The sequence below is a fragment of the Chionomys nivalis genome, chromosome 2 (genome assembly GCF_950005125.1).
Source record: "Chionomys nivalis chromosome 2, mChiNiv1.1, whole genome shotgun sequence".
Taxonomy (NCBI): domain Eukaryota; kingdom Metazoa; phylum Chordata; class Mammalia; order Rodentia; family Cricetidae; genus Chionomys; species Chionomys nivalis.
In genome coordinates this window covers 29,944,881-29,969,938 of record NC_080087.1, presented here as the reverse complement: position 1 = coordinate 29,969,938, position 25,058 = coordinate 29,944,881, and the positions used below count along the sequence as shown (strand labels likewise).

At 42.6% G+C, this 25,058-nt stretch overlaps 1 protein-coding gene across 1 annotated transcript in view; it reads left to right on the top strand.

Moving 5' to 3' along the window:
* Nucleotides 1-25,058, top strand: part of Arfgef3 (ARFGEF family member 3) — a 149,104-nt gene that overhangs the window by 54,303 nt on the left and 69,743 nt on the right. The window contains exons 5-8 of the mRNA XM_057753640.1: nucleotides 14,094-14,162; nucleotides 18,616-18,738; nucleotides 22,517-22,559; nucleotides 23,219-23,297. Of these exons, the coding sequence (XP_057609623.1) occupies nucleotides 14,094-14,162; nucleotides 18,616-18,738; nucleotides 22,517-22,559; nucleotides 23,219-23,297 (314 nt within the window). The remainder of the gene's footprint in view (nucleotides 1-14,093; nucleotides 14,163-18,615; nucleotides 18,739-22,516; nucleotides 22,560-23,218; nucleotides 23,298-25,058) is intronic.

Below are 25,058 nucleotides of genomic sequence, written 5' to 3'. Positions count from 1 at the left end.
CAGGGTAGGCGAGCTGGGAATTCCGGCAGCTGCTGGGAGGAAGGAGGAGGGAGGCAGATTGAAGATTTTAGAGTCCAGGAAAGCCAGCATGTTCAGCGATGAAGGTCGACCAGCAGCTGTGTGGCAGAAGCTGGGGTAGGGGGAATTCAGAGAAAGAATAGAAAGCAGAGAGTCTCTGGAAAAGCCTGCTTAGGCTTATGGCCAGTATCCGAAAGAACAAGATTTTAGAAAGAAGGCGAAGGAAAAGCTACACTGTTTTTGAGTTAGAACTCTGAAGAGTTAGCACTGTGGGCAGGCGCCACAGTGCTGCAGAGCGGCTCTGTAGGCAGATGCAGGGGGGAGGGGCTTCTGGGGAATAGAAGGATTTATCTCAGTAAGGGGCTAATTATTCCTCCCGTCCCTTAGCACATCCTTCAGTTACTTAGATTGTCTTTGGGCGGTCTTCTAGCTGACTGACAGGCCCAGTCAGATTAATTCCTAAAGGAGAAATAGTAACATTCCTGTCTTTGCGGGGAAGGGGTCAGAATGTCATGTCTGTACCCAGGGCCAAAGGTAGAGCTCAGATTCCATTTTTTGTTATCCAGGAACAATGTAACTTTCCCTTAATGGGCCTCGAGAAATCCTTGGTAGTGCCCCCATTTGATACAGCATTTTAAAACATAAGGAGGGACAGTTTACTTTTCTCACTGAATTGAGAGGTGGGGCCTCTTTTCAATGGCCTGTAAGCCTGCTAACTTCCTGCAATCCTGGATTTTATTATTATAATTTTTTAAGTTTCTGTCATGGATCTTGTTCACATTCTTGCTGTTTGTGTTTATAAACATGAAAAACTGAACCAGGTCACATTCCTAAGAACGTGTAACCAGAATAGTAAGTTCCTGGAGAGAAAAATAATATGGTTTCTCCTTTTGAGGTTTTCAAAAGAGCAAACAAAATTAGCCGATCATGAAAGCCAGGATTTCAAGGATAGCAGCTTGTCTCACGGAGAAGGTTCTAGACTTTCAGTCAAAGGGTTAAAACAAATCATTGATGTTTGTTTCTAACAAATTAAATGGGAATGATGTTAAATCTCTTAGCGTGGGAGCTGCTCTGCGCAGTTTTACTATTTAGGGAGAGAGAAGGCAAATTTGATTTATGGAAATGGCCATGGAATCCAAATAAAAATTTTATAGCTTGAACAAATAAAGTGTCAGGGTTATAGAGAATCAGAAAGAAGGTTTCTCCAAAGACAGATTACCTATGAAATGGAGTCAGAGATGGCAGGAGGCTATTTAGTATTTAAGCTAAATGTGTGTCTGCTTTGGTAACATTTTCCCCTCGTATGCGTCATTCCCATAAATGCCACACAGAATTTACAAGGAGCCATGGACATAACTAATGGCCTTGCTGACTGGAGCAATTAGGTCTGTCCTTCTTTGTAATGGATAACCTTTAGTGAGGCTATTAACTGCTACAGCTGGCTTAGCTTTCAAAGACTGGAAGGAATTACGCGTGGCCTTCTGCCTCCGTAAGCCAAAGAGAAAGAAAAGAGCCTCCTATCTAGGGAATGCATACTGGCTTTTGGCGATAAGACAGGATATGATATGTGACCCTTTAAAGCCATTTGATGAGAGTTCTATTATTGGCTATATTATTTTATGTACATCCTTATATAATAGAGATGAATTCTAGTGCAGTAATTATAATTTTCAAAGGAGAAATGGCAGGGGCTGATTATTTAAAATGTATTATGTGTCAGATACTTTGCGAGGACCTTACATTCTTACCAAGGTCATACAAATAGTCATACAGAGCCAGTATTTGAACCATAATTCAGCCCGAGGAGAAATCTGCTCTCTTAAACAGTGGGTTCCCTTCTCTGCTAAGTCTACCCTGGCAGATCTGCAGGTGTGATAGACAGTGCTGTTCCACTGAACAGAAAGCCTAAGGCTCAAACTACTGAAGGGGAAGCTAGGAGTGGCCGAGATAGTCTTGTGTTTTCTGTATCCCCTGAAGAAATAATTTACCCTCAACTCACTACGAGTTTCAAATTGAATTTTGTAAGCTGGATAATCAAACTCTGGCAATACAAAGTAAGGTGTCATGTAAAATTGCCAACAATAACGCATTAAAATGTCATATAGTTTTTATAAACATTGGGTTTTTTTCTAATGATCTGGGGAGGCATTGAAGAAAAATCAACTAATGTGTGTAGTATGTGTCTGTGTGTGTGTGTCTAAGTGTGTGTGTGTGTGTGTGAGAGAGAGAGAGAGAGAGAGAGAGAGAGAGAGAGAGAGAGAGATGAAAAGGGGAAGGGACTTGCATCTACCATCGAGTGTTTTTATATGCTAGAAGCCTAGCTGACCCCTCCTGCATGTCCAAGGGTAGGGAAATCCTGGTCGTAGAGCTTATGCAGTTTAGTTGGCAGCTCTGCACCTTGGGTTGTGCACGTGGACGTCAGCTGTCAGAAAGTAGGTGAAGCATACTTCTGAATGTGCACCAATGCTGTGGTCAGCATTTGAGATCGAAGGAAGAAAAACGACTATATGGAAGGACTGTTTGTACTTTCCATTTTCCTTTTTTGCAGAGCTGAAGATGAAACCCAGGGCTTTGTGCACACTGGGCTCACCACTGACCCGCATCCCCAGCCCAGAAGGATCATGTTTAAGTTCCCTGTCATTAACATTTTGTGTGTGTGTGTGTGTGTGTGTGTGTGTAAATTATTGTGTGCATGTGTGCATGTACATTTAGAGTCCAGAGATCAACTTCTGGTACCTCAGGAAATCATCTGTCTTGGTTTTTGAGACAGGCTCTCTCACTGAGGCCAGAGGCTTATTGATGCAGCCACTCTGGTTAGCCAGCAAGCCCTAGGGCCTTTGGTTTCCACCTCCACAGCACCAGGATTACAAGAACATACCACCATACCTGACTTTTTCACAGAAGTTCTGGGATTGAACCCATGTCCTCATGCTCATACGTCTAGTACTTTACCCCTTGAACTGTCCACCCTGCTCTCAATAATGTTTCAATGGAAAGTACTTCACTGAGAAATTTATCTAAGCAGTTATACATTTATCCAGTGACTTGACATTTTTCATGCTGAGCAACTGGTCTTCTACTGTACACTATGGAAAGAATGATCCTTAGCAGTGCTTGAGGGTGAAATGGCTGAGTTGCCTGCCTTCTTTATCAAACGGCAAAGAAAGCCCTTCTTAGGCTAAGCCATGAGGGCGCTTTGGAAGATTTATAATAGTCTTTAGTATTGAGGAAAAAGCCATTGCTTGATGAAAAATGTATGACTTTGTAATGTACTGTTTGTTGTGGAGACTGAAGTTGTGTGTACACTTGAACTGCTGGTGTTCGGGTCAGTCTAACAAACTCACAGCATACTATATGCGCATTAGGAGCAGTGCCCAGTTAATAGTGTATGGTTCTCTTGTGTAATTTGTTTTTAGATAGCCTTCCTTCCTGTGACTAATGTTGATTGAGATAATCTTTTTTTTCTACCTGGCTACGCATTGATTTAATACTTATTATATTTTTTTTCCTTTCTCTTTTACCCTTTGGAATAATTGTCTTGGGCTGATGGTTAAAAATAAGATAACAAACATGCAAAATCTCTAATTATAATTTTTCCCTTTAAATAATTCACTCATTTTGTGAGATGATGTTTGTGTATTATTAATTTGTTTTTGGAAGTATTGCCATGTCTGGGTGCTGAGCATATGTGGGGACTACTCTACCCTAGTGCTTTAAAACTTTCCCACTATGACTTGAGGTTAAACAAGTATAAGTGTAATATCTCAATTTTTACTGTGAGTGTTTGAGAATCCTGAGTTCCTAGGGGAGTGGAAACACCCTTCAATGATCTCAATCACTTATCCAATAAATATTTTACTGCTTTTTGTGAGTCAGGTAGTATGTTGAACACAGATGATTTTATGGTTTAAAGAAAATAAAATCAAAGCCATGTTAAAAAAGCAGTCTTTGGAAGTTAAAGATTAAGACAGAAGTCAATAAAATATAAAAGACTACATAAACCATGGTAAACACAGTAAGAACATAATCTCTGGATCAGAAGAATAATTTATAAAAGGGCCTGATAGAGGGAAGGTATAAAAGATGAGAAAGAAGGTTCTTTGGATGAAGTGATCTTTAGAATGGAATGATCTAGAAAGCATGAACTGGAACCAGATAAGCAGGATGGCAAGAACCAAAGGGAAGGAAGAGAAGACCGAACTGCTAATATTCACTTCAGCTAAAACGAAAAAAAAAAAAATTCTCTTCCCATAAATATAGGCCTGTATTGGTTGAACCACATCTATTAGAAACCAGCATTTCTTGGAATTGTCTCTCTGTTTTATACTCCATAATGGCTCACCAGTCCAAGTCAATACGTCCAGTACAGTAGCCATGCAGATGGAGAAAGGAGAAGGAAGAAGAAAACATTTCTGCTTCCATAAGATGGACTGGAACTTGGTCATAGGCCAGCAGATAGTTATAGAGAAGGCTGGGAAATGTAGTCTTACCCTGAACAGCCATGCGCCAGAGCTCTATTCTTTACAAAGAAGGTCACTGTTTTGAAGACAACTGGAAGTCTGCCAAGACACTTATCACATGAAAATCTAGTCTGGCTTGTTTGTCCCCAGAGGCAGCTGGCGTGTTTTTCCCTCTGCCACCTCTTGTTCTGTTTTCACCGCACTTTTCTTGAGGGAAAGGGATGAAGATGCATGTAGATATGCGCAAGGTTAGCTACAATCCTCCTAGAGCCTGTTCAGGGAAAATGTATTCAATCTCCAGCTAGCCCTGATGCAGGCGTGGAGGGAAACCCCACTAGTTAGTAAATAAAAACGAATGATAGACTTGGTGGTGTTTTCTCCCTTTGGTGCCTCGCACAGCAGCTGGCATGTGCTTAATAATTGCCTCTTAACTAGGTTATTGACTAATAGAGATGAGAAGAAACACATGGTATTCTTCAGTGGCCCGCCAGAATAAACAACAGATGGGACAAACCACCTTGGAATTACAGGTGAGACTATGAGCTCAAAAATTGAGAATATTTTAGGTTTGTATTTTAGAACCAAGTAGCCTGTATTATCAGATCATTTCTGTCATTAAATTGGAGTGATTTGATTTACAGCTGGACTTGAACAGTCCCTGGAGCAGAAAGACTCCTTTAGCCTTTTAGATTTTCTGGGGAGGCTCTGTGACTGGGCTGGAAGTTAACCTGCCCTTAAAGGCAGAGAAGTCAACCAACCTTCCAAATATTTGAGCTGCAGAGACAACAATAGGTCAATGATGAAACACAATGAAAAAATAGAAATCTCTTCTTGTAGGGGAAAAATTCACACACATGTACATGTACACACACAAGTCAAAAAGTAAAAAGTACTTGGAACAACACTTGTCTCAGGGCTACTGGTAGCTTTGCTTTTTGTTTTTGATGAGACAGTATGAGAGGATGCAGAGGAAGAGGAACACTCCTCAGCTGTTGGGAGTGCAAACTTGTATGGCGACTTTGGAAATCAGTATGGCAATTTATCAGAAGCTTGGGAATCAGTCTACCTCAAGACCCAGCTATGCCTCTATAAACCCAAAGGATGCTCAATCATACCACAAGGACACTTGCTCACTTATTTTCATAGCAGTGCTATTCATAATAGCCAGACCCTGGAAATAACCTAGATGCCCCTCATCCAAAGAATGGATAAAGAAAATGTGGTACATTTACACAATAAAGTACTACTCAGTAGTAAAAAGTGATGACATCATGAAATTTGCAGGCAAATGGATGGAACTAGAAAAATTCATCCTGAATGAGATAACCTAGACTCAGAAAGACAAATGTGGTTTGTACTTACTCGTAAGTGGATATTAGCTGTAAAGTTAAATTTCACATTTTCCACCTTGCACTGGTTTGCTCAGTGTCTTCTTGTCAGTGTTTGACTGTCGTCCTTCTTTCACGGTGACAAACCACCTGAGAAAGCCAACCGAGGAGGACCATGGTTACTCGGCTCTTATGCTTTTTAGATCTCTCTAAAGTCTTTTGTAAAGCAGAGCATCATAGTGGTGAATGCCTGGGAGAGCAGAGTTGATTACCTCATGGTATCTAGAGAAAGAGAGAGAAATGGGGTGGGATCTCCTTCAGGGCCATTCCCCCAGTGACTTAAGGTCCTCTGTTCTTCCCTACCTCCTAAAAGTCTCACTCTAGAACAATGGGCTGGTGGCCAGACCTTGATTCCATGAACCTTTGGGAGACATTTGAACTCCCAGTCATATTCAGCCTTTTCACATTGTAACACAGAGTTGGTCTCTATAAACTTCATGCTTAAGAGCCACATAACTGAGTTACAAACAAAATCCCCCAAAGCCTGATAAAGTTTGAACTAATCTTATGATTTTCATTAGGCTTGACTCATGGTTATCAAGGGTTACATGTTTCTTAACATAACTCTCAACAAGTGATATTTTTGTTACTGACATGCATTAACCATATGGAGTTAAAAGCAAAGCATTCAAAGACAAAGGCTTGTCATGGAGTAGGTAAGAGTTAAATAGGTACACAATTACCATGATTCAAACTTTGTGGTTGGCACATTCAGCCAACCATAGATTGAAAATATTCACCGGGTTGGAAATCCATCCAGGAGGTTGGAACTGAATATGTTTTTTTTTTTTTTTTTTTTTTTTTTTTTTTTTTTTTTTTTTTTTTTTTGGTTTTTCGAGATAGGGTTTCTCTGTAGCTTTGGTGCCTCTCCCGGAACTAGCTCTTGTAGACCAGGCTGGCCTCGAACTCCCAGAGATCTGCCTGCCTCTGCCTCCCGAGTGCTGGGATTAAAGGCATGCGCCACCACCGCCCGGCTTGTGACTATGTTCTTGTCCTTATTTCCTACCCATTATAGTGTAACAAATATTTATACATTGTTTATGTTGAGTCAGACATACATACTCTAGAGCTGGTTTGAAATTTATGAGGATGTGGGTGGATTATATGCTAATATTATTCCACTGCGTGTAAACTATTTGAGCATTTCACAGACTTGGACATCTGTGTGAGGATCTGCAGTTAATATCCCTTGGATACTGAGAGACAGCTCTATTCATCTGTGATGCTTAGAAAGTAAAATTAAGAATTAAAATGTAGAGAACTGTAGTGTCTAAAACTAGGTTTGTGAGGTTACTATTTAGAAGTAGTAGTTATGGGAAATTTAGAAGGGGGAGGAAAATCAGAATAGAGGCAATTTGTTCAGATGCTGAAGTGAACCAGTAACCTCATTATAATTAATATTTATATATTTTCCAGGACATATTATTTCCTAGAACTGGTAATTAAGGCCTACTAATGACTATCGATAAATAAAGGCCATATATAAGCCTGGAGAATAACCATAGACTGATAGTAGTCTGAAATAATTTGCAAATTGGATATGCAAGCACTCTACTCAAATCTTGTATTGACTAAAAACAATTATAAACATCTTGGAATAGCCGTTTCTTAAACCTAGGGCAAGTTGAGCCAGGAAGGGAATATCTAATTACCTGTCACATCAAGTTAAGATTAGTGAATTTTTAGTATCATGAGAAAAATGGCATAACTGGGATTATAGCTCAATCATCCATTTCTATCTGCAACTCAGGATCTGAACTGTTGAGGGTTAGTGTCCCAACTATCCCTCCAGGCCTGATTATAGATCTGCAAGATCAAGGTTTTAGAGATGCTACCAGCTATGCTCACAAGAGTGTGAATAATCCAAAACAGTGGTTCTCAGCTGGGGCAGGTGTGTAGGGGCAAGGAAATATCTGGACGCATCTAGGAGACATTTTGGTTATGACAGCTAGTGAGGAAGGAGGTGCCACTGTCATCTGTTGGATAGACACCCAGGACGCTATAACGTACTTACAATGCACAGGATCTTTTTTTCTAAGATTTACCCAGCCCACATTGTCTGCAGTACTGAGTCTGACCAACTGTGATGGAAATCGGTAAAGATAGTTAGCTTTGGTCACCACATTTTAAGCTTAAAAAAAGAAAATGTTCTCTGAAATTCTATAGGCTTATATAAGATTTTTTTTTTCCTCTAGAGGCAATGTTACTATTTCTCAACCTCTAGAAGATGGAAACTGTTTTGTTGATTATGCCTGGACAACAAGGGGAAGACTCTGTCTCCTACATGGCTAAGGAACATCACAGGATTTTCTGTTTTTATTGTTGCCAACTTAAAGTAAAAGACAATCTGAAGTTTTACATTACAAAAAAAACACACACAAAAAAAAAACACAAAAAAAGACATTACACAACAAAAATTCATTACAGAAAAAATTTTTCTGTAATGATTTTTTGTTTCCTCTTAAAACTCAGCCCAGTGTACATGAGATGCTAAGATGCACAGCCAGAGTTGGGTTTGGAGATGTCCTGGGCATTCGGACTTCCTCCCCAGAGGAGGGATGAGTGAGTGGGGTTTGGGGATGTCCTGGGCTTTCAGACTTCCTCCCTGGAGGAAAGGTGAGTGGCCATCCTTGGACTGCATTTACTTTCTCAGTATCTTACTTAGTTTCTTAGCTTGATTTATAAATTACACTTCATAGTTTGAAAAATTAGACCATAGTCCCTCCAAGAAAAGTACCTGTGCAAAAGTTTATTTTTAATAGTTATAGAAAGAAGAAGGTATGCTATATCTTTTATGGTTCCCCACACTCCTCAAAAGCCTCGGGATCATATTGGCTCCCTTAAGTTAGCTCACTTCTTAGTACCTTTTTAGGCAGCACCCTTTCTGTCTCCCCTGAATTTAATTAATCAATTATGTATGTTACCAACATTAAATTTAGAGTCAGAGCTTTACAACTTGGCTATTATGTAGGAGGCCTGGATCCACCTCTATAGAATGCAGTGCATTTCCCCAGGCAGTGTTCTCCGTGGCTTACTGAAATCATTATTTCAATAGCGTTTTCACACCAGATGTTTGCTCTAGGGGAATGGGGATCGTAGGTTTTGTTCACTGGTGTCTGCCAAGCACCTAGTCCTGAATCTGACCCCTAGTCCATCTCAGTCAGGATTTGTTGCTGAATGAATGAATGAATGAATGAATGAATGAATGGGAGCCTAAACAATGCCACACACAAGCATGTGTCAAGTGGATACGGGGTTGCTGCCTCGTGATTTCAAGAGTCATTCCCTCACATCTGGCAATGGTGTGGTGAAGGATTCATTTGGAATCCTCACAAACTGGCTTCTTCAGCTCATACATCCTAAAATGTCAGCATATACGTTGGTGAGTGTAAAGGAAAGAGTCTTTACACTGTTTTATACAGTATTGCATACACTATTGTACAATGGTGTCTATACACTATTGAAGAGCATTATAAGGAAGAACTGGGTGGAAGGAAGTCTCATGGAGGATCCTACTGGCTATAGCAGTGATTTCTGCGTACAGAGGGAAGCATTTCTTGCCAGGGTTCTGGGCATCTTTAGTGGAGGCTTACCACATTTTATTTGCCCAGCCAGACCAACTGGAATTGTAGTATTACAGAATAGAGATCGCTTAATATAAAATTCTTGGATTCAAAGTGACTTAAATGTTTAAATTTTTCAGGTTTTCTGGAATATTTGAGAATCTCTACTCCAAAATTCAAACTCTGAAATGCTCTAAAATCCAAAGCTATTTTGAGTTCTGCACTCAGAATTTCTGACTTGGAAGCATTTCAAATTTTCCATTTAAGGGTGTGTGTGTGAAGATATATCTATATCTGTATATCTTACATGGAGGTTATAAACTGCCTCTAGCCAACCACAGTGAGATTTTCAGAAGAGTTCTCCTATGTGCCATCAGGCCCTCTAACGGTCCTGCCCATCCACATTATAATAATGACTAAGTCCCACTGAGACTCTGTAAGACTGATCACTCATAATGCACAGAAGACACTGAACATGGCCAGAACCCACAGCAAATACTGTAGCCAAGACGGCCATCATAAAGAGGGATCTTAGTACTAACATGGTTATTAGTCAGCTGGGGAGGGCTCCTGAAGGAGGTCACTGATTAAAGCCGTAAATATAAACCACCCTGAGAAAAGGCTATATAAATCCAACTTCTGACTTTTCTTCCTTTCTGAGATCATTGTAGCAATAAGATTTTACATTATGCATACTAGGAAACTCTTCTCTTTTCTGCAAAGTGTGTTACATTGTCAATATCTAAAAAGTGTATGGGAATGTGGAGTTGAGAGAGTTCAGCTGCACTGGCTAGAACCGAAAAAAATGGGCAGGGCACAGTGGTAGAGTGATTTCCAGCTTCCAAACATGGGCAGCCACTAGAAGTTCCCTAGTCCTTTCCCCTTGCACTATTTTTAATTAAACATTTGTTTAATGTATTCACTCATCTGGATATCTTTTGGGGGATGGGAATTTTAAAGACAAGGGACCAAAGGGCGCAAGCAAAGTCACACAATATCCTTAACTGCGGGGCACAATCATGTCACTAGAACTCTGTGACTCTGATCTCACAGCCCTTCTCTGTGATCACAGTCACAGGGCGGGGTGTGACTGAGGGAGAGCCGCAGTTGTGACACACCCCTTTGGACAGTGGTCCCGGATATTCCCACGCAGAAGAGCACACTACTGTTTCACACACCCCCATGAAGCCACACCCTCCTCTCTATTCCCAGTGTGACCGTATTTCCAGATTCCTTTATCAATTGGTCAAGAATTTCATGAATATATACAATGAACTATGATCACACCACCCCCTACTGTCTCCCTCCAGTTCCTCCGGGATTCCCCAGCACGCTTTCCCCCAACTTAATGTTGTCTTAAAGACCAGCAACATATATGCTCAACTGTAATCAATCAGTTTTATCCCCCCACCATGTGTGTGTATAGGGGTGGGTGGGTGTTCATATATGTGTTTAGGTGTGAGTGCACATGTGTGTTCGTGAGTGTGAGGCCAGAGGACAACTTCTTACTGGGCTGAGACTTCCCAAGTAAGCTAGTTGGCTGGTCAGTGACCCTCATGGATCTGCCTGTCTCCACCTCCCCACCACTGAGATGATATATGCGCATCACCAGTCAGTGCTTTTTGTATGGGTTCTGTGGGTTGAACTCAGCCCTCTGTGTAGAAGGCAGACGCTTGACAGTGAAGATGTCTCCCCAGCCCAAATGTCTCTTTTCCAGCCTAATTATAACCATTTTGTAATCCAAGTTTCTAGATACATTTTTGGTGAGGGGTTACTTCTGACACATATCTGCTATTCAATTAATATATATTTTTTTTAATGATTCAGGATTTTTAGTAGCCCTGGTAATTACTTTCTCTCTCCATGGAAGACTTGGCCCTTGTTTTCTCTGTTTTCTTCTTAGCTCATTTATTGAGGCAGCTCCAGTCAGCTCAATTGCTAGATGCTGCCTGCCGCTCAAGTTCTTGTCTTAGGGTTAATTTAATCACTGTGCTTTCCTCTCCCTGGGAAGGATGCATTTCTAACAGAATTGCCCTCGATATTTAAGTACTCTTGTTTTTGTTGGAGCCGGCGTGCTCAGAGCATTAATGCAAACTTGTGCCTGCTCGTTATCTGCAGAAAGCCAGATGCTAAATTAATTTGCTCTTCTCCTGTGTTTCCCACACCCCATCTGTGCTGTGTTCTGATAGATTAGGACTTGCTGAGCACCAGGGGCAGAATGGTCACTCTGTTTATCATTGCCCCTTGCTCCAGGAGCCTGGCCAGATATCACGCCCTTTATCTCGTGAGTCACAGGAGGCCATGGATATCATCAGCTCCACAGTTAAGACCCAGGGTGTTTTCCACACAACACACTACCTTATTAATGTGCCTTACTTCCTCTCATTGTTTTCAGTTTGTTGGTTTTCCTTTTTCCAGTTAACTCAGTCTGTGGATACTGGTAGCTAGACACTGGTATGCAAAGCCTGTCTTCCCTAGCATTGCCAGGGAGGGGGTTGGGGTAGGAGATTCCTGGATTTCTGTGCGCCCTGGCTGGAGGCCTCCCCCTGCACATGCTAGGCTTCTCATGCCAAGATTTCCTATCATGTGCAGAAATGAGTTTTCTTTGTCCCCCCCCTCCCAAGACTTCTTCATCGAATAGTGCCAATTTATAGTCCTCCCTACCTCCCTGTAGATGCCCAGTTCTGAGCTCTCCTGCCTAAATGAAGCTCTTGCTTTTGTAAACTGGGTCAGATTGGGAAATTTTTCCAAATCTACTTTTTGGCATGAGGAACTGGAAAGCAGAGAACCGATAGGCAATACTGTAAGAACTGTTCATGGTTAAATAGCTCAGACAAATACTTGCCTTCAGCATCTTATAAAATGCTACCAGTTGCCAGTGTTTTTGCCAATATTCTCAAACCCACAAGGACGGCTGGACCAAGAGACCAAAGACCATCCCTGCCACCTCCAGCCATCAGCTTCTTTCCCCTTGCCAGAGACATGGTGTAGAAAGAGAAGTAAAGGAGGCTGTGACATGTGGCAAAACATTAGAGCAAGAAAGCATCTGATGGGTGTGTCCTGAGTGCACAATGGGCAGTAAAACCTAGGGGAGAGTGTAAATACAGAAATAAGCCAGTAACTAATGATGTGGGTGGGTGTTCCAGATGTGACAGAAGCCGTGTGAAGGAGGGTATTAGAGGGCATGGGGTCTCCAAAGTGGTGACACTCAGATTGAAGCCTGGAAGATGAGACCCACAGGAAGTCCATGAGAGGAGCCTTACAGGAGCCATGTAGAAAAAGCCAAGGACAGAGGCTTCAGGCAACACACTAGGCTTGTGTATTGTGGTGGCCCAGAAGACAGAACTCCCTCCAAGCAAGTTCTGAGATGACCCCATTGTCCTTACCCTTCCTTGCCTACCAAGCCCAGCTTCAAAAGATGGCCGTTATAGGCCATCCACATCCCATGGGGTCAAAGAAAAGTCACCCCCATAGTCCCTTTTCTCTAGGCACAATGACACAGAACTGGCTTTTATCTGGAGTCAACTCAGATATAAAGCCACTGTATGGATAGAAAAACTGGGGAGAGAGCTCACAAATAACTTGTCTAATCTGGTGACACAAGTTGGCAATATTAATAAATCTGGTGACACAAGTTGGCAATAAAAATCCATTCTTTCTTTAGATATAAAGTTTGCTTTCTCTGAAGAAGAGGCCAACCTCCTGGGGCTGGCTTAGCCAGCAGCTCAGACTGACATGCTGAGAAACATTGTCTTTCTAACCAGACAATGACACCATTGGGTTTTGGTGTGCTGGTTAAGCACATATCCTGTATTAGGTTTATGTTCTGGTGTCTGTGTTCTTTCATGAATGGAACCAGATGAGGGAAGTCCCTGAAGGTTGTCTCTGGCAGCCACACTACCCATGGGCACAGCTGTTGGGTTTGGGGTCAGGCAGAAGGCTCTGGCACTTTCCTGTCTGTTTTTCTCCAGCAAGAAAAGTCAGAAGGCACAGAGAGGTGGGAGTCTGGATTCTGGCCCAGGAAGTAGAAGTGACTGTTAAATGCCAGAGGCTCTTACTGACCAGTGTGCTAATAGCTCTGCTAGTAGAAAGAAGAATATGTAATGAGCCGTGAAGATCTTGTGAATGCCATCAACCATTTAACTATATATCTTGGGGAAGAAAGGGAATCCGAGACCAGAAAGTAAGAAAATGCCATGGAGCAGTCTGGGGACCGTTATAGGAGAGAAGAAAGGAATATAAAAGAATGTCTGAACCCATGTGGCGTTGGGAAGGGGTAAGAACAGACAATCACAGTGACATTTCAGTCTAGCACAGAAGATGGAGAAGGTTCGGGAAATGAATCTGGGAGCCTTCATCTTGATTCATGGACAGCAGGCAGAGAGGAAGGGAGAGGGAGAAGAGAGGAAAGGAAGGGAAAAGGAGAAGGGCAAGAGAATGTACTAGGGCCTGGTGTGGGCTTTGGAAATCTCAAAGCCCACCCCCAGTGACACACCTCCTCCTAAAAAGACACACTTCCCACCCTTCATAACAGTTCCCCTGGGGACTAAGCATCCAGACACATGAGCCTCTGGGAGCCACTTTAATTCAAGCCACCACTCAAACATATTCCTATATTTTAACTCTGTCTCTCCCTTCTTCCTCCACTTCTTGTGGGGGTCTAGGTTTTGCTGTGCATCACCTACACCCCAACATTTGACCTGAATGGTAGTGCCGTGCTGAAGATCGCAGAGGTGAGTGTGCCAGCTGCTTACAGTGGGTCTCCCCGACTTGGGGGGTGGGAAGTGCTTGTCTAGATCTGAGTTCCAGCAGAGAGACTCTGACCACTTCTCCCATGACTCTGGGGAGTTCCTGCTGGTTTGTTTGGTGGGAAACACACTGGGTGATCGGCCACCCTTACTCCTAATGCCATGGGTCTTGGGACTCTGCAGGCTTGAGACTTTACATACGAGAGCAACAGCACCAGACTTCCATTCCACCGCACCCAGGCTTTTTCTTTCTCAGTCTGCTTTTCCCCTGAGAATAATCGCAAAGCGTTTTCTGTTTAAACGTCCTGTGTAAGAAGCCAAGTGTGAGATTTATAAAAATGTTTATTGATCCAATTCTGTCTGCCCTGAGAAACACACTCTGTGGCTGTCACTGACAAGGTCCGTGCTCCACTGGAGTCACGCGTGCCTTCCAGCACGTTCCAAAATGTGTCCAGCAGAAAACCTGGCTCCTTGAAAGTCTGGCATGTGCCTTCACATCTGAAAAGAGTGTCCTCTCAGAGCTGAGCTTCACCCTACCTGCTGGAGTTTTCCTTCCATTCCTTGAAAAGAATGTTTTCAGCATGTGCTTGTTCCGGTAGGAGTACATGTTCAGACCATGAAGCAGCAATGCTTCTCTGTATTCGGAAACCATGGAATTCAACCTTTGAGCTAGATTTCTGAAAGTCCGGGTAATGTGGAAACTGTCCATGGCTGTCAAAAGAGAAGGAGATGTTAGCTAGCACACAGCACACATGAAGCCGCTTTCAATCATGGATTTGTAGAGATGGATAAAAATTACAGGGGGAGGGGGGCGTTTATGTGTCTTGGTGTATATAAGCTAATAGTGAATGAGTGTGCTCAGGTGCTTCCCTGTTTGGTTGGATCTTGCCACCCTCATCCTGAGGGGAATCTCTTAAGTTTTTCCCTCCCTCCCTCCCTCCCTCCCTCCCTCCCTCCCTCCCTCCCTCCCTCCCTCCCTCCCTCCCTCCCTATCACAATCACTCCACCTCATAGCCTGGTTGTTCTAGTTAGACTCAAAACCAGCATTCCACACAAATGGTTGTAGGGTAGACCAGAGTACAGTGTTCACCATTGTCTTTTTTAAATAGTTGGGGAAACAACTTAGGAAAAACAAAACAAACTCTAAGTCATGTAAAACTCCTCTGGGGATGGCAGGAAGGAATCCAGCTCTTCTTTGGCCTCTCTGTGGTAGACAGTGATGATCATTCAGGATGTTGCTTACCCTGAAACCTGTTGATCAGGAAGTGAGATGTGTACTTACGTAGAAAAAAAATGAGCCTATTTTCCAGAGGTGCTGTTGAGACTCTGAAAGGATCATTAAGCTTTCAGAACGTAAATATGAAGGCAATCTTGGTCTGTGTGTCGAACAGGAGTTCGCTACATTAACCTCTAGTCAGAAAAGGTCTCCACAAGCGTACCTTCTGTGTTACATGAGGAATTTAATAGAACAAAAATGACCAGATTTGTTAAACAGGCAATTACAAAATAAGCAAGCATTGTTAGCGATCCAGGTTCATGGTCTGTTATTACAAGTCCTCCACGTGGGCGCACAGTCCTGATGGTCAAGGTTAAACCAAGGCTTTTTTTAGCATTGTGCATAGGTTAGGAGACGTGTTGAGTTTTCCAAAGACAGTCACTCCCTAAATATAGGGAAAGACCGAGGGCACAGAAATCGTCAAGATCTTCCATAAAAGAAAAGGCAAATCATAGCCAAAAGCTGTCTAAAGCTGACTTGAAATACGTATTTGATAGTTTGGCCTTATTGATTCCTAGGAACTTATAGTCTCCCCCTACCCCCACCCCCCACCAAAGCAAGCTTGTTGATCTCAGGGAAAATCTCTTTCGGAATCATTGTTGTTAGTTGTTAGTTTGTTAACAACCTTATTTCTAAGGATCTCCCTTTATTACTCCTCCTACCCACTTGTCTGTCTTTTCCAAAACAATGATTAATAAAAGCTGTCATCAAGTCCCTAGAGCATGGCTCTGTATCTTCATTCTCCTTTACTCTCTACTCCACCCCTGCTAAATAAAGAACCCCAAGCTGAGTAAAGTTAATTTTCCTGCCCTAGTTTCTGCAGCTTGCTATTTTTTTTCTTTTTTACATAATTTCTTTATTGGTTCTTTGGAAATTTCACATCATTCACCCTAATTCTGCTCACCCTCCCCAGTACCCCCATATCCTCCCCTCACTCCTGCAGCCCTCTCCTCCAGAAAACATAGACTCTTTGGATTGTAAGCACGTGCTGCTGCTAACCACTCTGCTATGATGCTCACTGGGTACCATCAGTCTTAGAAAATGACGGCCTTAGGTGTTTAATTAGATAACTGAGACATACTGTTTTTACAGATGAAGTTAAATAGGGATGCATTTAAGTTTTGTGACCATGATTCCACGGCTGTTGGCAATATGCGGACCTACCACCTTGAACAAATTCAGTCCACAAAAGTGAGGAAATGTTCTCTGGAGTTTCTTCACAGCCCGAAGCCCTTTCCTTTTCCTCTCTGCCCTGGGCTCCCATCTCTCTGTTGGTCCTGGTTTGACTCCTCTAGCCTATCTGTTCATGGATTACTTACTTGCTACTAGATGGAGTTTGAGGGGCTGGTCTTTCACTGCAGCGATTTTCGCATCTCTGTTTACCTCTGATTTGATGGTCCTGAGTGGAATTGTTTGTAGTTAGAAAATACATAGAATAATGAGAACACTTCATTTTGGGCCCAGTTCACAGGGGAAAGGCTGGGTCTCAGGAAAACTGGGCTCAGCAGAAGGCCCTGGTTGGAATGGTGTGGGAATTAGTGAAGCAGAGTTTCGTAGGTCAGTATAATGCACTCGTGTAAGCCCCAAACACAAAACACGACAAACGCGATGGAGGAGAAGATAGTTTTTCCATGTATGTAAAACTTAGCAGGATTCTTCCTTTCACACTGAGATCTAAAAGAAAACACAGCAAACATCTCTATCTGGCATTATTGCCCGAAGTAAAGCATACACGGACTTTCTAGGAACAGTTCAACTGAAATTTGGTTTGTCGGGTGTATTCCATCCTTTTGTTTTTCTCTTTCCCTCTCTCTAAGAACAGAGGGCCTTGTGGAGAGAAGGAAAAGGAGGCACATTTTAAGCATGCATTCATTGCTAGGCCCATCCTTGCAGCTTTGAGAAATAGAGCTCTGAACCCTCAAAAGCCATGACATGACATTCATAGTCAATATCAAGTAAGAGATCCTACCCCCACCCCCAAATCTGGGATTTCTCCATAACTAGTCACCAACAAGCCTTTTTAGCTTTAACTAGAGATTCAGAATCACAGATCCAAGGAGGCACCCTCATCAGAACAGAGGACAGAAAACAGGCAGGACGGTGGCACTGTGTATCTTTCCCTCACAGTGATCCAGGTGGCTCTCAGGCTCTCAGTTGGCATGTGGCTTATGAGGCTGAGTGTCACCTCGTGAGTGCAGGTCACTTTTGCTTTGGAGTGCCACCTCCCAATAGAATGCACTGCTTGTGAAAGAACTCAGTGAGCAGGGCTTTTAGTGTGTCCTCAGAAGACACACTTCATGACGAGGCTCCCTGTATGTAGAGAAACCCAAGCCTGTGGCTTTCCCACCCAATAGTCTGAGCTTGATCACAGTAAGCCTCAGGCTGGGGGCAGCTCGGTGGTCAGAAAAACACTTCTTCCCACAGGTCATTCTACCTTTGTCATTGTTCACCAAACACAGCGACAGGTATCACACAGTCAAACCCATTATAGCTCCGAGATTTCCCACATCCAGTGCTGCTGTGAACCCAACGGAGCTTTCTCCACCATCTCAGCTTCTCTTAGAATTCTTCGGTTTGCAGGGCGGTGGTGGCACACGCCTGTAATCCCAGCACTCTGGAGGCAGAGGCGTGTGGATCTCTGAGAGTTCGAGGCCAGCCTGATCTACAGAGCGAGTTCCAGGATAGGCTCCAAAGCTGCAGAGAAACCCTGTCTTGAAAGACAAAAGAAAGAGGGAGGGAGGGAGGGAGGGAGGGAGGGAGGGAGGGAGGGAGGGAGGGAGGGAGGGAGGGAGGGAGGATTGTTTGGGTCCCCCCCCCCCCCCCGCAGATGTGCATTTGCCTGTGAAACTTGGAAACATGAGCTTATCAGAGTGGTAACGATCAGGGAAAGAGTTCACAAATGCATAAAAACAAATTTCCAGAGGGATTTTTAAAAATATGGCTAGTTATTTTTTATTAATAAATACTTTAAAGTCACACTGATCCTTTCAGAAGGATTTGGAGGCCAGAGCAAGAGGACCCAGAGGAAGGCCAGCGTCAGTTACAAGAGAGCAAGAGCTTATTGAAAAATTTAAAAAGCTGGTGTTCTCTCTGCCTGATGCCGAGGACTATCTGTGATGACCGGATGTCTGGTGTGTGTGCCTTATTTTGTCTCCTTCCCAGGTGTGCATTGAGACCTACACAAGCAGCTGTCACCAGCGCAGTATCAACACCGCTGTGCGGGCCACTCTCAGCCAGATGTTGAGCGACCTGACTTTACAGTTACGACAGAGGCAGGAGAACACGGTGAGCCAACTTATCACGTTGCATGTCTAGCGTGGGTTTGGTGATGACGCGTGTGCTTACATGCCATATGTCCCAGGCCCTGGGCCCGCCCGTGCTGCCATGGCTACTTCCCACTTAAATAGTGGGAAGTGCTTTTTATTGGGATGTTTATATAAGGTTAGCTATATATATATTTGCCTATTTAGCTCCAAAGTATGGAGCGCTCTTCCTTATGATTTTTGTAATAAAATATAATGAAAATAAAATTTTGATCATTGTTTTAAGATTTTATCTTTTTCCTTAAAAAAATCTGTTTCTTAAAACTTTTGCTATTAAGTATCTTTTTTATTAAAAATATCACATAGGTGGCTAAAGAGATGGCTCAGCAATTAGAAACACTGGCTGCTCTGCTAGAGGATCTGGGTTCAATTCCAAGCACCCACATGGCAGCTTACAACTGCCTGTAACTCCGGTTCCAGGGGAGCCAATGACTTCTGGTTCCTCAGGCATCAGGGATCCATGTAATACACAGATATACATGCAGGCAAAACACCCATACACACGAAATAATTTTTTTAAAAAAATTAAAACACATTGTGGTCGTTAACCTGTAAAATGAAAAGAAGCAGCAGCTGGCCGCATGCTGAGTCTGGGTGCGATTTCCTGTGGTGATAAAGACAACAGTAAGCTGTCCCCCACCTTCCGGAGCCAGCAGTGTATCTCATGACCTCAGAGCCCACTACAGCTTCCTGCTCCAAACTTGCACAGATGGCCTAACAGGAGCGGCCAGGAGACCGAAGCGCACCTTTTTTTTGTGGGTGTTTTCTTCTTGAAGTGTCAATAAGACATACATCTTTGAAAGAAGTGTTTTTCTCTGGCCTTAAAATCGGCCTCTGTAATAAGAACTCATTAAAAGTCCCATAAAATGCGACCACGTGCTCACTGAGACGGAGCTCGTTGTTTTTTAGGGTAGGAAATCACAGTTGGAGCTGGAAATATTGCAGCCAGAGATGGGTTTTTCAGCAGTTTAATTTCAAATATTTCTCATTTTTTGTACTTCAGTTGTTTTCTAATTTTCGAGGAAACCGGGGACTTGAAAGAAACCCTACAGATAGTCAAGTCAACTTTCTGCATCCCTTATTTTACAGATGAGATGATAAAGCCTGCGGAGATATAATCGAGCTATAAGATTAATGAGCTCTCCTTGAAGGAAGCAAAGTTAAGGCCTGGACTCCGACTCCCAGTGTTCTCCATCCACTTATACTCTGGCAGTCAGTGCAGGCAGGCAGCAATAATTCGGAAAAACAAATACTGCTTATTTTTCTCCTTTTGTATTTGCTATACTCAAAGCCCAAATTTCTGATAAACCAAGTTATCTGTTACTTTAGCTAACCCCAAGTTAAAAATGATCTCATTTATTCTATGACCTTACGTATGATAGGTATAGGAATGTTGGCTCAAAAGAATCTATAAATGGAAAACATATTTGGAGAAAGAAGAAATTTAAGATGCTAAAAATTATACAGTAATATCATATTGCATCCTTGCTAACTGGTCACACAACTGAATATTCTACTATTAATAATACCTAAGATTTTGAAATAAAACACTTAAATGCAATATTTCAGAGTACTCCCAATTATGTTCATTTACTCTTATTTTTGGAATTATAAGTAGAGGGCAGTCATAATAATGTTTTGGGCAAGGTAATGTTTGTACCTGTGACAGAATATGCCATATAGCCTAGCAGTATGGTAAGCTAAATCATTTTGGGTTTTGTGCATATAATTTATGTCACACAATGACAAAAATCACTTAGCAGTGACATTCTCAGAATATGTCCCTACCATTAAATAGTATATAACTATGTTAGGTGTCAAGTCATGTGCCTCGGCCTTCAATTGCTTAGGCTTCCTTAAGAATGGTAGCAGGAACAGCTGAGCCGGTCTGGCTGTACACTACAGAGGTTTTATGTCTCCATCCTGAGTTTTATGTGAGCGGTCAGCCTGGTGGTCCTGCTCATCACTGACCGTCTAGACTCACCCATGTGAGGGGTCAGCCTGCTAGTCCTGCTCATCACTGACTGTCTAGACTCACCCACGTGAGCGGTCAGCCTGTCGGTCCTGCTCGTCACTGACCATCTAGACTCACCCATGTGAGCGGTCAGCCTGTCGGTCCTGCTCATCACTGACCGTCTAGACTCACCCATGTGAGCGGTCAGCCTGTCGGTCCTGCTCATCGCTGACCGTCTAGACTCACCCATGTGAGCGGTCAGTCTGCCGGTCCTGCTCATCACTGACCATCTAGACTCACCCCAATCACAGGCAAGGTCCAAAATCAAGTGGAAAATTGCTGTTCCCTGTGACTTCCTTTGTATTTCTCAAGTAGTCTTTTACAGATGCATTGCCTGTCCCAGAAAAATGAAATCCTCCGAATGGTAACCTTGGAAGCATTTGTGATGTCTAGCAGAAGAAACTGTCAAGTTTTCCACCTAAAAACTAGATATTTTTTCAAAAATGATTAAAGAGGAGTGTCTAACAGAATGATAAAGTTTGCTCTAAGGAAATTATGCGACCCCCAGGGAACAGTCAGGATTACCTGGGAAGAATATATATATTCTATAGCATGACTGGAAAGACATCCTGGGCCGACTGAGAATTAGGAAGACCTGGACACAGCAGAAAGACAGTAAATAATGTGGACTACAAAGGTATTAGCATAAAGTCCACCTTCCACATAATGTGTGCAGCACCCACCCCTCTCTCTCCCAGGCCAGATCGTGGTTCTGATTTTGTATCCTTATAAATGCTGAGTTATCATCTCACTTTATTATTGAGTTACGTAGATGACCACATTCATTGCTGGCTTGCAAACTGCTGATTTTTCAAAGTGAAATTGCCATATATAAATATCTAGTGGCTGGACTATCCGTATATCTCTACCTTTCAATGTCAGTCTTGGAGACACTGATATAACATCTCACAAAATCTGCTATGATAGCAGCTGCATTTGCAGATTCCGAATACAGAGCAGTAGACATGTGTGCCTGTAGTGAGTCTTAAAACTTGCAGCACCATGGGACGATTTACGTGTCTGTCAGGTAGCTAACTGGCATGAGAATGCCTGCCCATCAAACTAATCCTGCTGTCGAGAAGTAAGGAAACTGAGTCACCTCCTTCCCAGTCTCTGCAGTCACTGAGTTAGGCCTGCTGTGAAAACATGAGCCGTCTTACCTGTAAGCCTTTCACTTCCTGCTTTTCCTAGATGGTATCTCTGCTCTAAGAATTCTGTATCTATCTAGCAGTGGCCAAAATAGGCTGTGTGACAGTCACAAGTTATTAGGCTCCCCCAACAAACGGGAAGGCGGTGCTCTGAGCTGTGTTGGTCTTTGAGCCTGTATCCCCAAATCCAGCAAGGATGATTTTTCTTATGACTATGTCTAGATCTGTTAGGGCCAGGAATCGTATATCCTATCACCTTGTAATAAATTATTGTCTGCACAAAGATTAACTCACCTCTTCAGGGAGACACTGCCCAAGTTCTAGCCCAGCAATGAAAGTACACCATGGGACTTAAAATCCAAGAAGTGTTTGAACTCTCGAATAGTTTATTTTGGAACCTGACACGCTCACAGTTTTTCTCATTAGGGTTGTGAGCAGTGAAATGCTTCCAACATGCTTGGGTATGACATCCAGAGTACCCAGGATGCCATTTGCTTTCCTAGAACTTTGCAATGTCTAAGAATCAGGACTTTCCTTGCCTGCATCTCCTAACTAACTCTGTGTGTCTTCCTCACTAGATAGTTGAAAACCCAGATGTCCCACAGGAATTCAGGAGTCAAGGTATTGCGTTTAGTTTTTTTCTAGACCTTTTTAAATGATTGGGATGTAAGAATACCTACTTGGTGCATGGAATTGAGGGTATAAAGATGGTCCAAGCTCTGCTTGGCTTCGCCTCGCTTAGTATTATCTAACCAGCTGCTGTCTTCCTTCTGTTCCTACAGTCTCCTGTGCCAACTGTGTGAGGGAATTAGCACTTTATATCCCTCCCATTTGGAGGCTTTTCTCCCTCCCTCCCCCCCTTCTTGTCTTTCTTCCTTTTTTCTATTTTTCATTCTCCATGGATCCAGGTTTAATTGCTAATATGAGAATTGAGCAGAGAGTTATAGGAGCCTGAGTGACATGTAATGTTATTATTCTAGAATTATGTTATTGTTGTTTTTTAAATTCACCATACAGCTTTGCATTAACTGTAGAAGAAATTTACTTATAATGAGAAATAATCTTTTGTTTTTTTTTCCCCTGGGTTGTCTTTTGTGTGTTTTTCATTTTAAAGGAGTAGCTCTGGTCCCTTCCCTTTTCTATGATTGTTCTGGTGGCCTAAAAGAGGCCTCATATTAAAAAATCCTTTAAAAACCATCTAAATCACAGGATGGAAAGGGCATTGAGGGGACTTCTGACACCCACCGGTGTCTAATGCTTGCACCTCCTCTGTTTTGAAGGCGCTACAGTAGAGGCCCTCTGTGATGACGTTGTCTCTGTCCTCGCTGTCCTGTGTGAGAAGCTCCAAGCCTCCATAAAGTAAGTCCCCTTCCATACCGGCTGATATCCAACAGCTGTTCACTTTGAAAACAACTTCTGTCTGCCACATCATTGACGTTATAGAGTATCCATCTTCAGTAGTTCCCTCCCACTGACAGTTACCTGTCATTCCTGAAATACATTCAGAGATCTCTGTCCATCCCCGCTTATTAAATGCCATTACTAAAGTGTATCATTGTCTTAAGTGAACATGGGGCAACAGTACCTAGAAATAAGAGTGAGTCCGTTGATCCCAGAGCTGAGGAGAGAGTGGGGGACTCAGAGCTGGTGGCTGTGGGTCCTGGCTTAGGCATGGCTCTACTGTGTGACGGCCAATGACCTTTCTCATGGGACATGACTGGACTTTTGTCCTCTCTTAGTAACAAGGTTGGATTATGCAAGCTTTTTTCTTCTGACATTCCCTACTCTGGTCCTTTGCTTTTGCCTTTTGGTAGAGAATATAAGCATGCTAAGTTTATACCCTCTAGACAATTAATATATTATATATTACTTATTGTGTATCAGGTAAAATATTATATGTCATATAAAATATTTCAGTGTTACTGTAGAAACAACTGAGAAAACTCCCTTAAAAGCAACTGATGCCCACTCTCTAAGATCATCAGGCTAACAAAATTAGACTCCTAACTTGTTACAGTGGGGGAGCATGTACTCCCTGGGAACCTAAAGAGGACCAGTAAAAGCAGATTAAGACTTCATAATACAATTTTAGCTTGAGTTAAGTGATTTTACAGTAAAGTAAGAGTTATGCTCAAGGATTGAGTCTTGTCAGGAAGTGTGGTCAGTTCCAGCATCGGCATCTTAATTTCTGTGTAGTCTGTGAAGGAAACATTTGGTGGCTGAGTTGTCACTAGAGAAGAAGGCAGTGATGCAGGAGAGCAATTCTATATCTGTCAATTATGTTTTAAATAAGCGCTGATTGGTCGGTAGCCAGGCAGGAAGTATAGGCGGAAAAAACAGACAGGAAGTAGAGATGGCACAGTGAGAACAGGAAAATTCTGGGAAGAAGGAAGCCATTCCTCCCAGTCCTGCCCAGATCACCAAGAAAGTAGGATGTGACCTGCCCTTCTAAAAAATGTACTGAGCCATGTGACTAACATAGTAGATAAGAATAATGGGTTAATATACATTATAAGAGCTAATAAGAAGTCTGAGCTAATGGACCAATCAATTTATAATTAATGCAGACTTTCTGTGTGATTATTTTGCAGCTAAGCTAGTCAGGTGGCCAGGGCAACAAGCAGGACCTCATGTTACGAGGCACCTCTCACGGGAGGGAATTTGGTCAGCTTCTGGAATACACCCTCTGTACTGCCCTGAACCATGGTTCATGTGTGGTTGTCCATGCGCTTGGTCACCATTATGCACAGGTCTTGTCTGTTCTTAACATTCAATAGCAACATTGATTGATGTTCATCAGAAAGACTCATCTGGCTGGCAGCAATGTGGGAGTCGCCACTATCAAAGATGGGTCTTCCCCACCCACCCTATCTAGGCCTTCGCACTGATGGCAAATGCAGCAAAGGTCACTGAAACTTTGATAAAATTAAGGAAGATTGTGGTCATTACTGGAAAGAAATAAGTGAAACCTTTTAACAGCTTTATAGGGAAAAAACTCGAGCTTTTAAATTATACAGAAGTCTCTTCTTTGTAATCCTGGTGATTTATATTTAAAATATAGCCATCAGGATAAATCAGAATGAGCCTGAAGGCCTATAAATGACAGAATTGAACTGTATA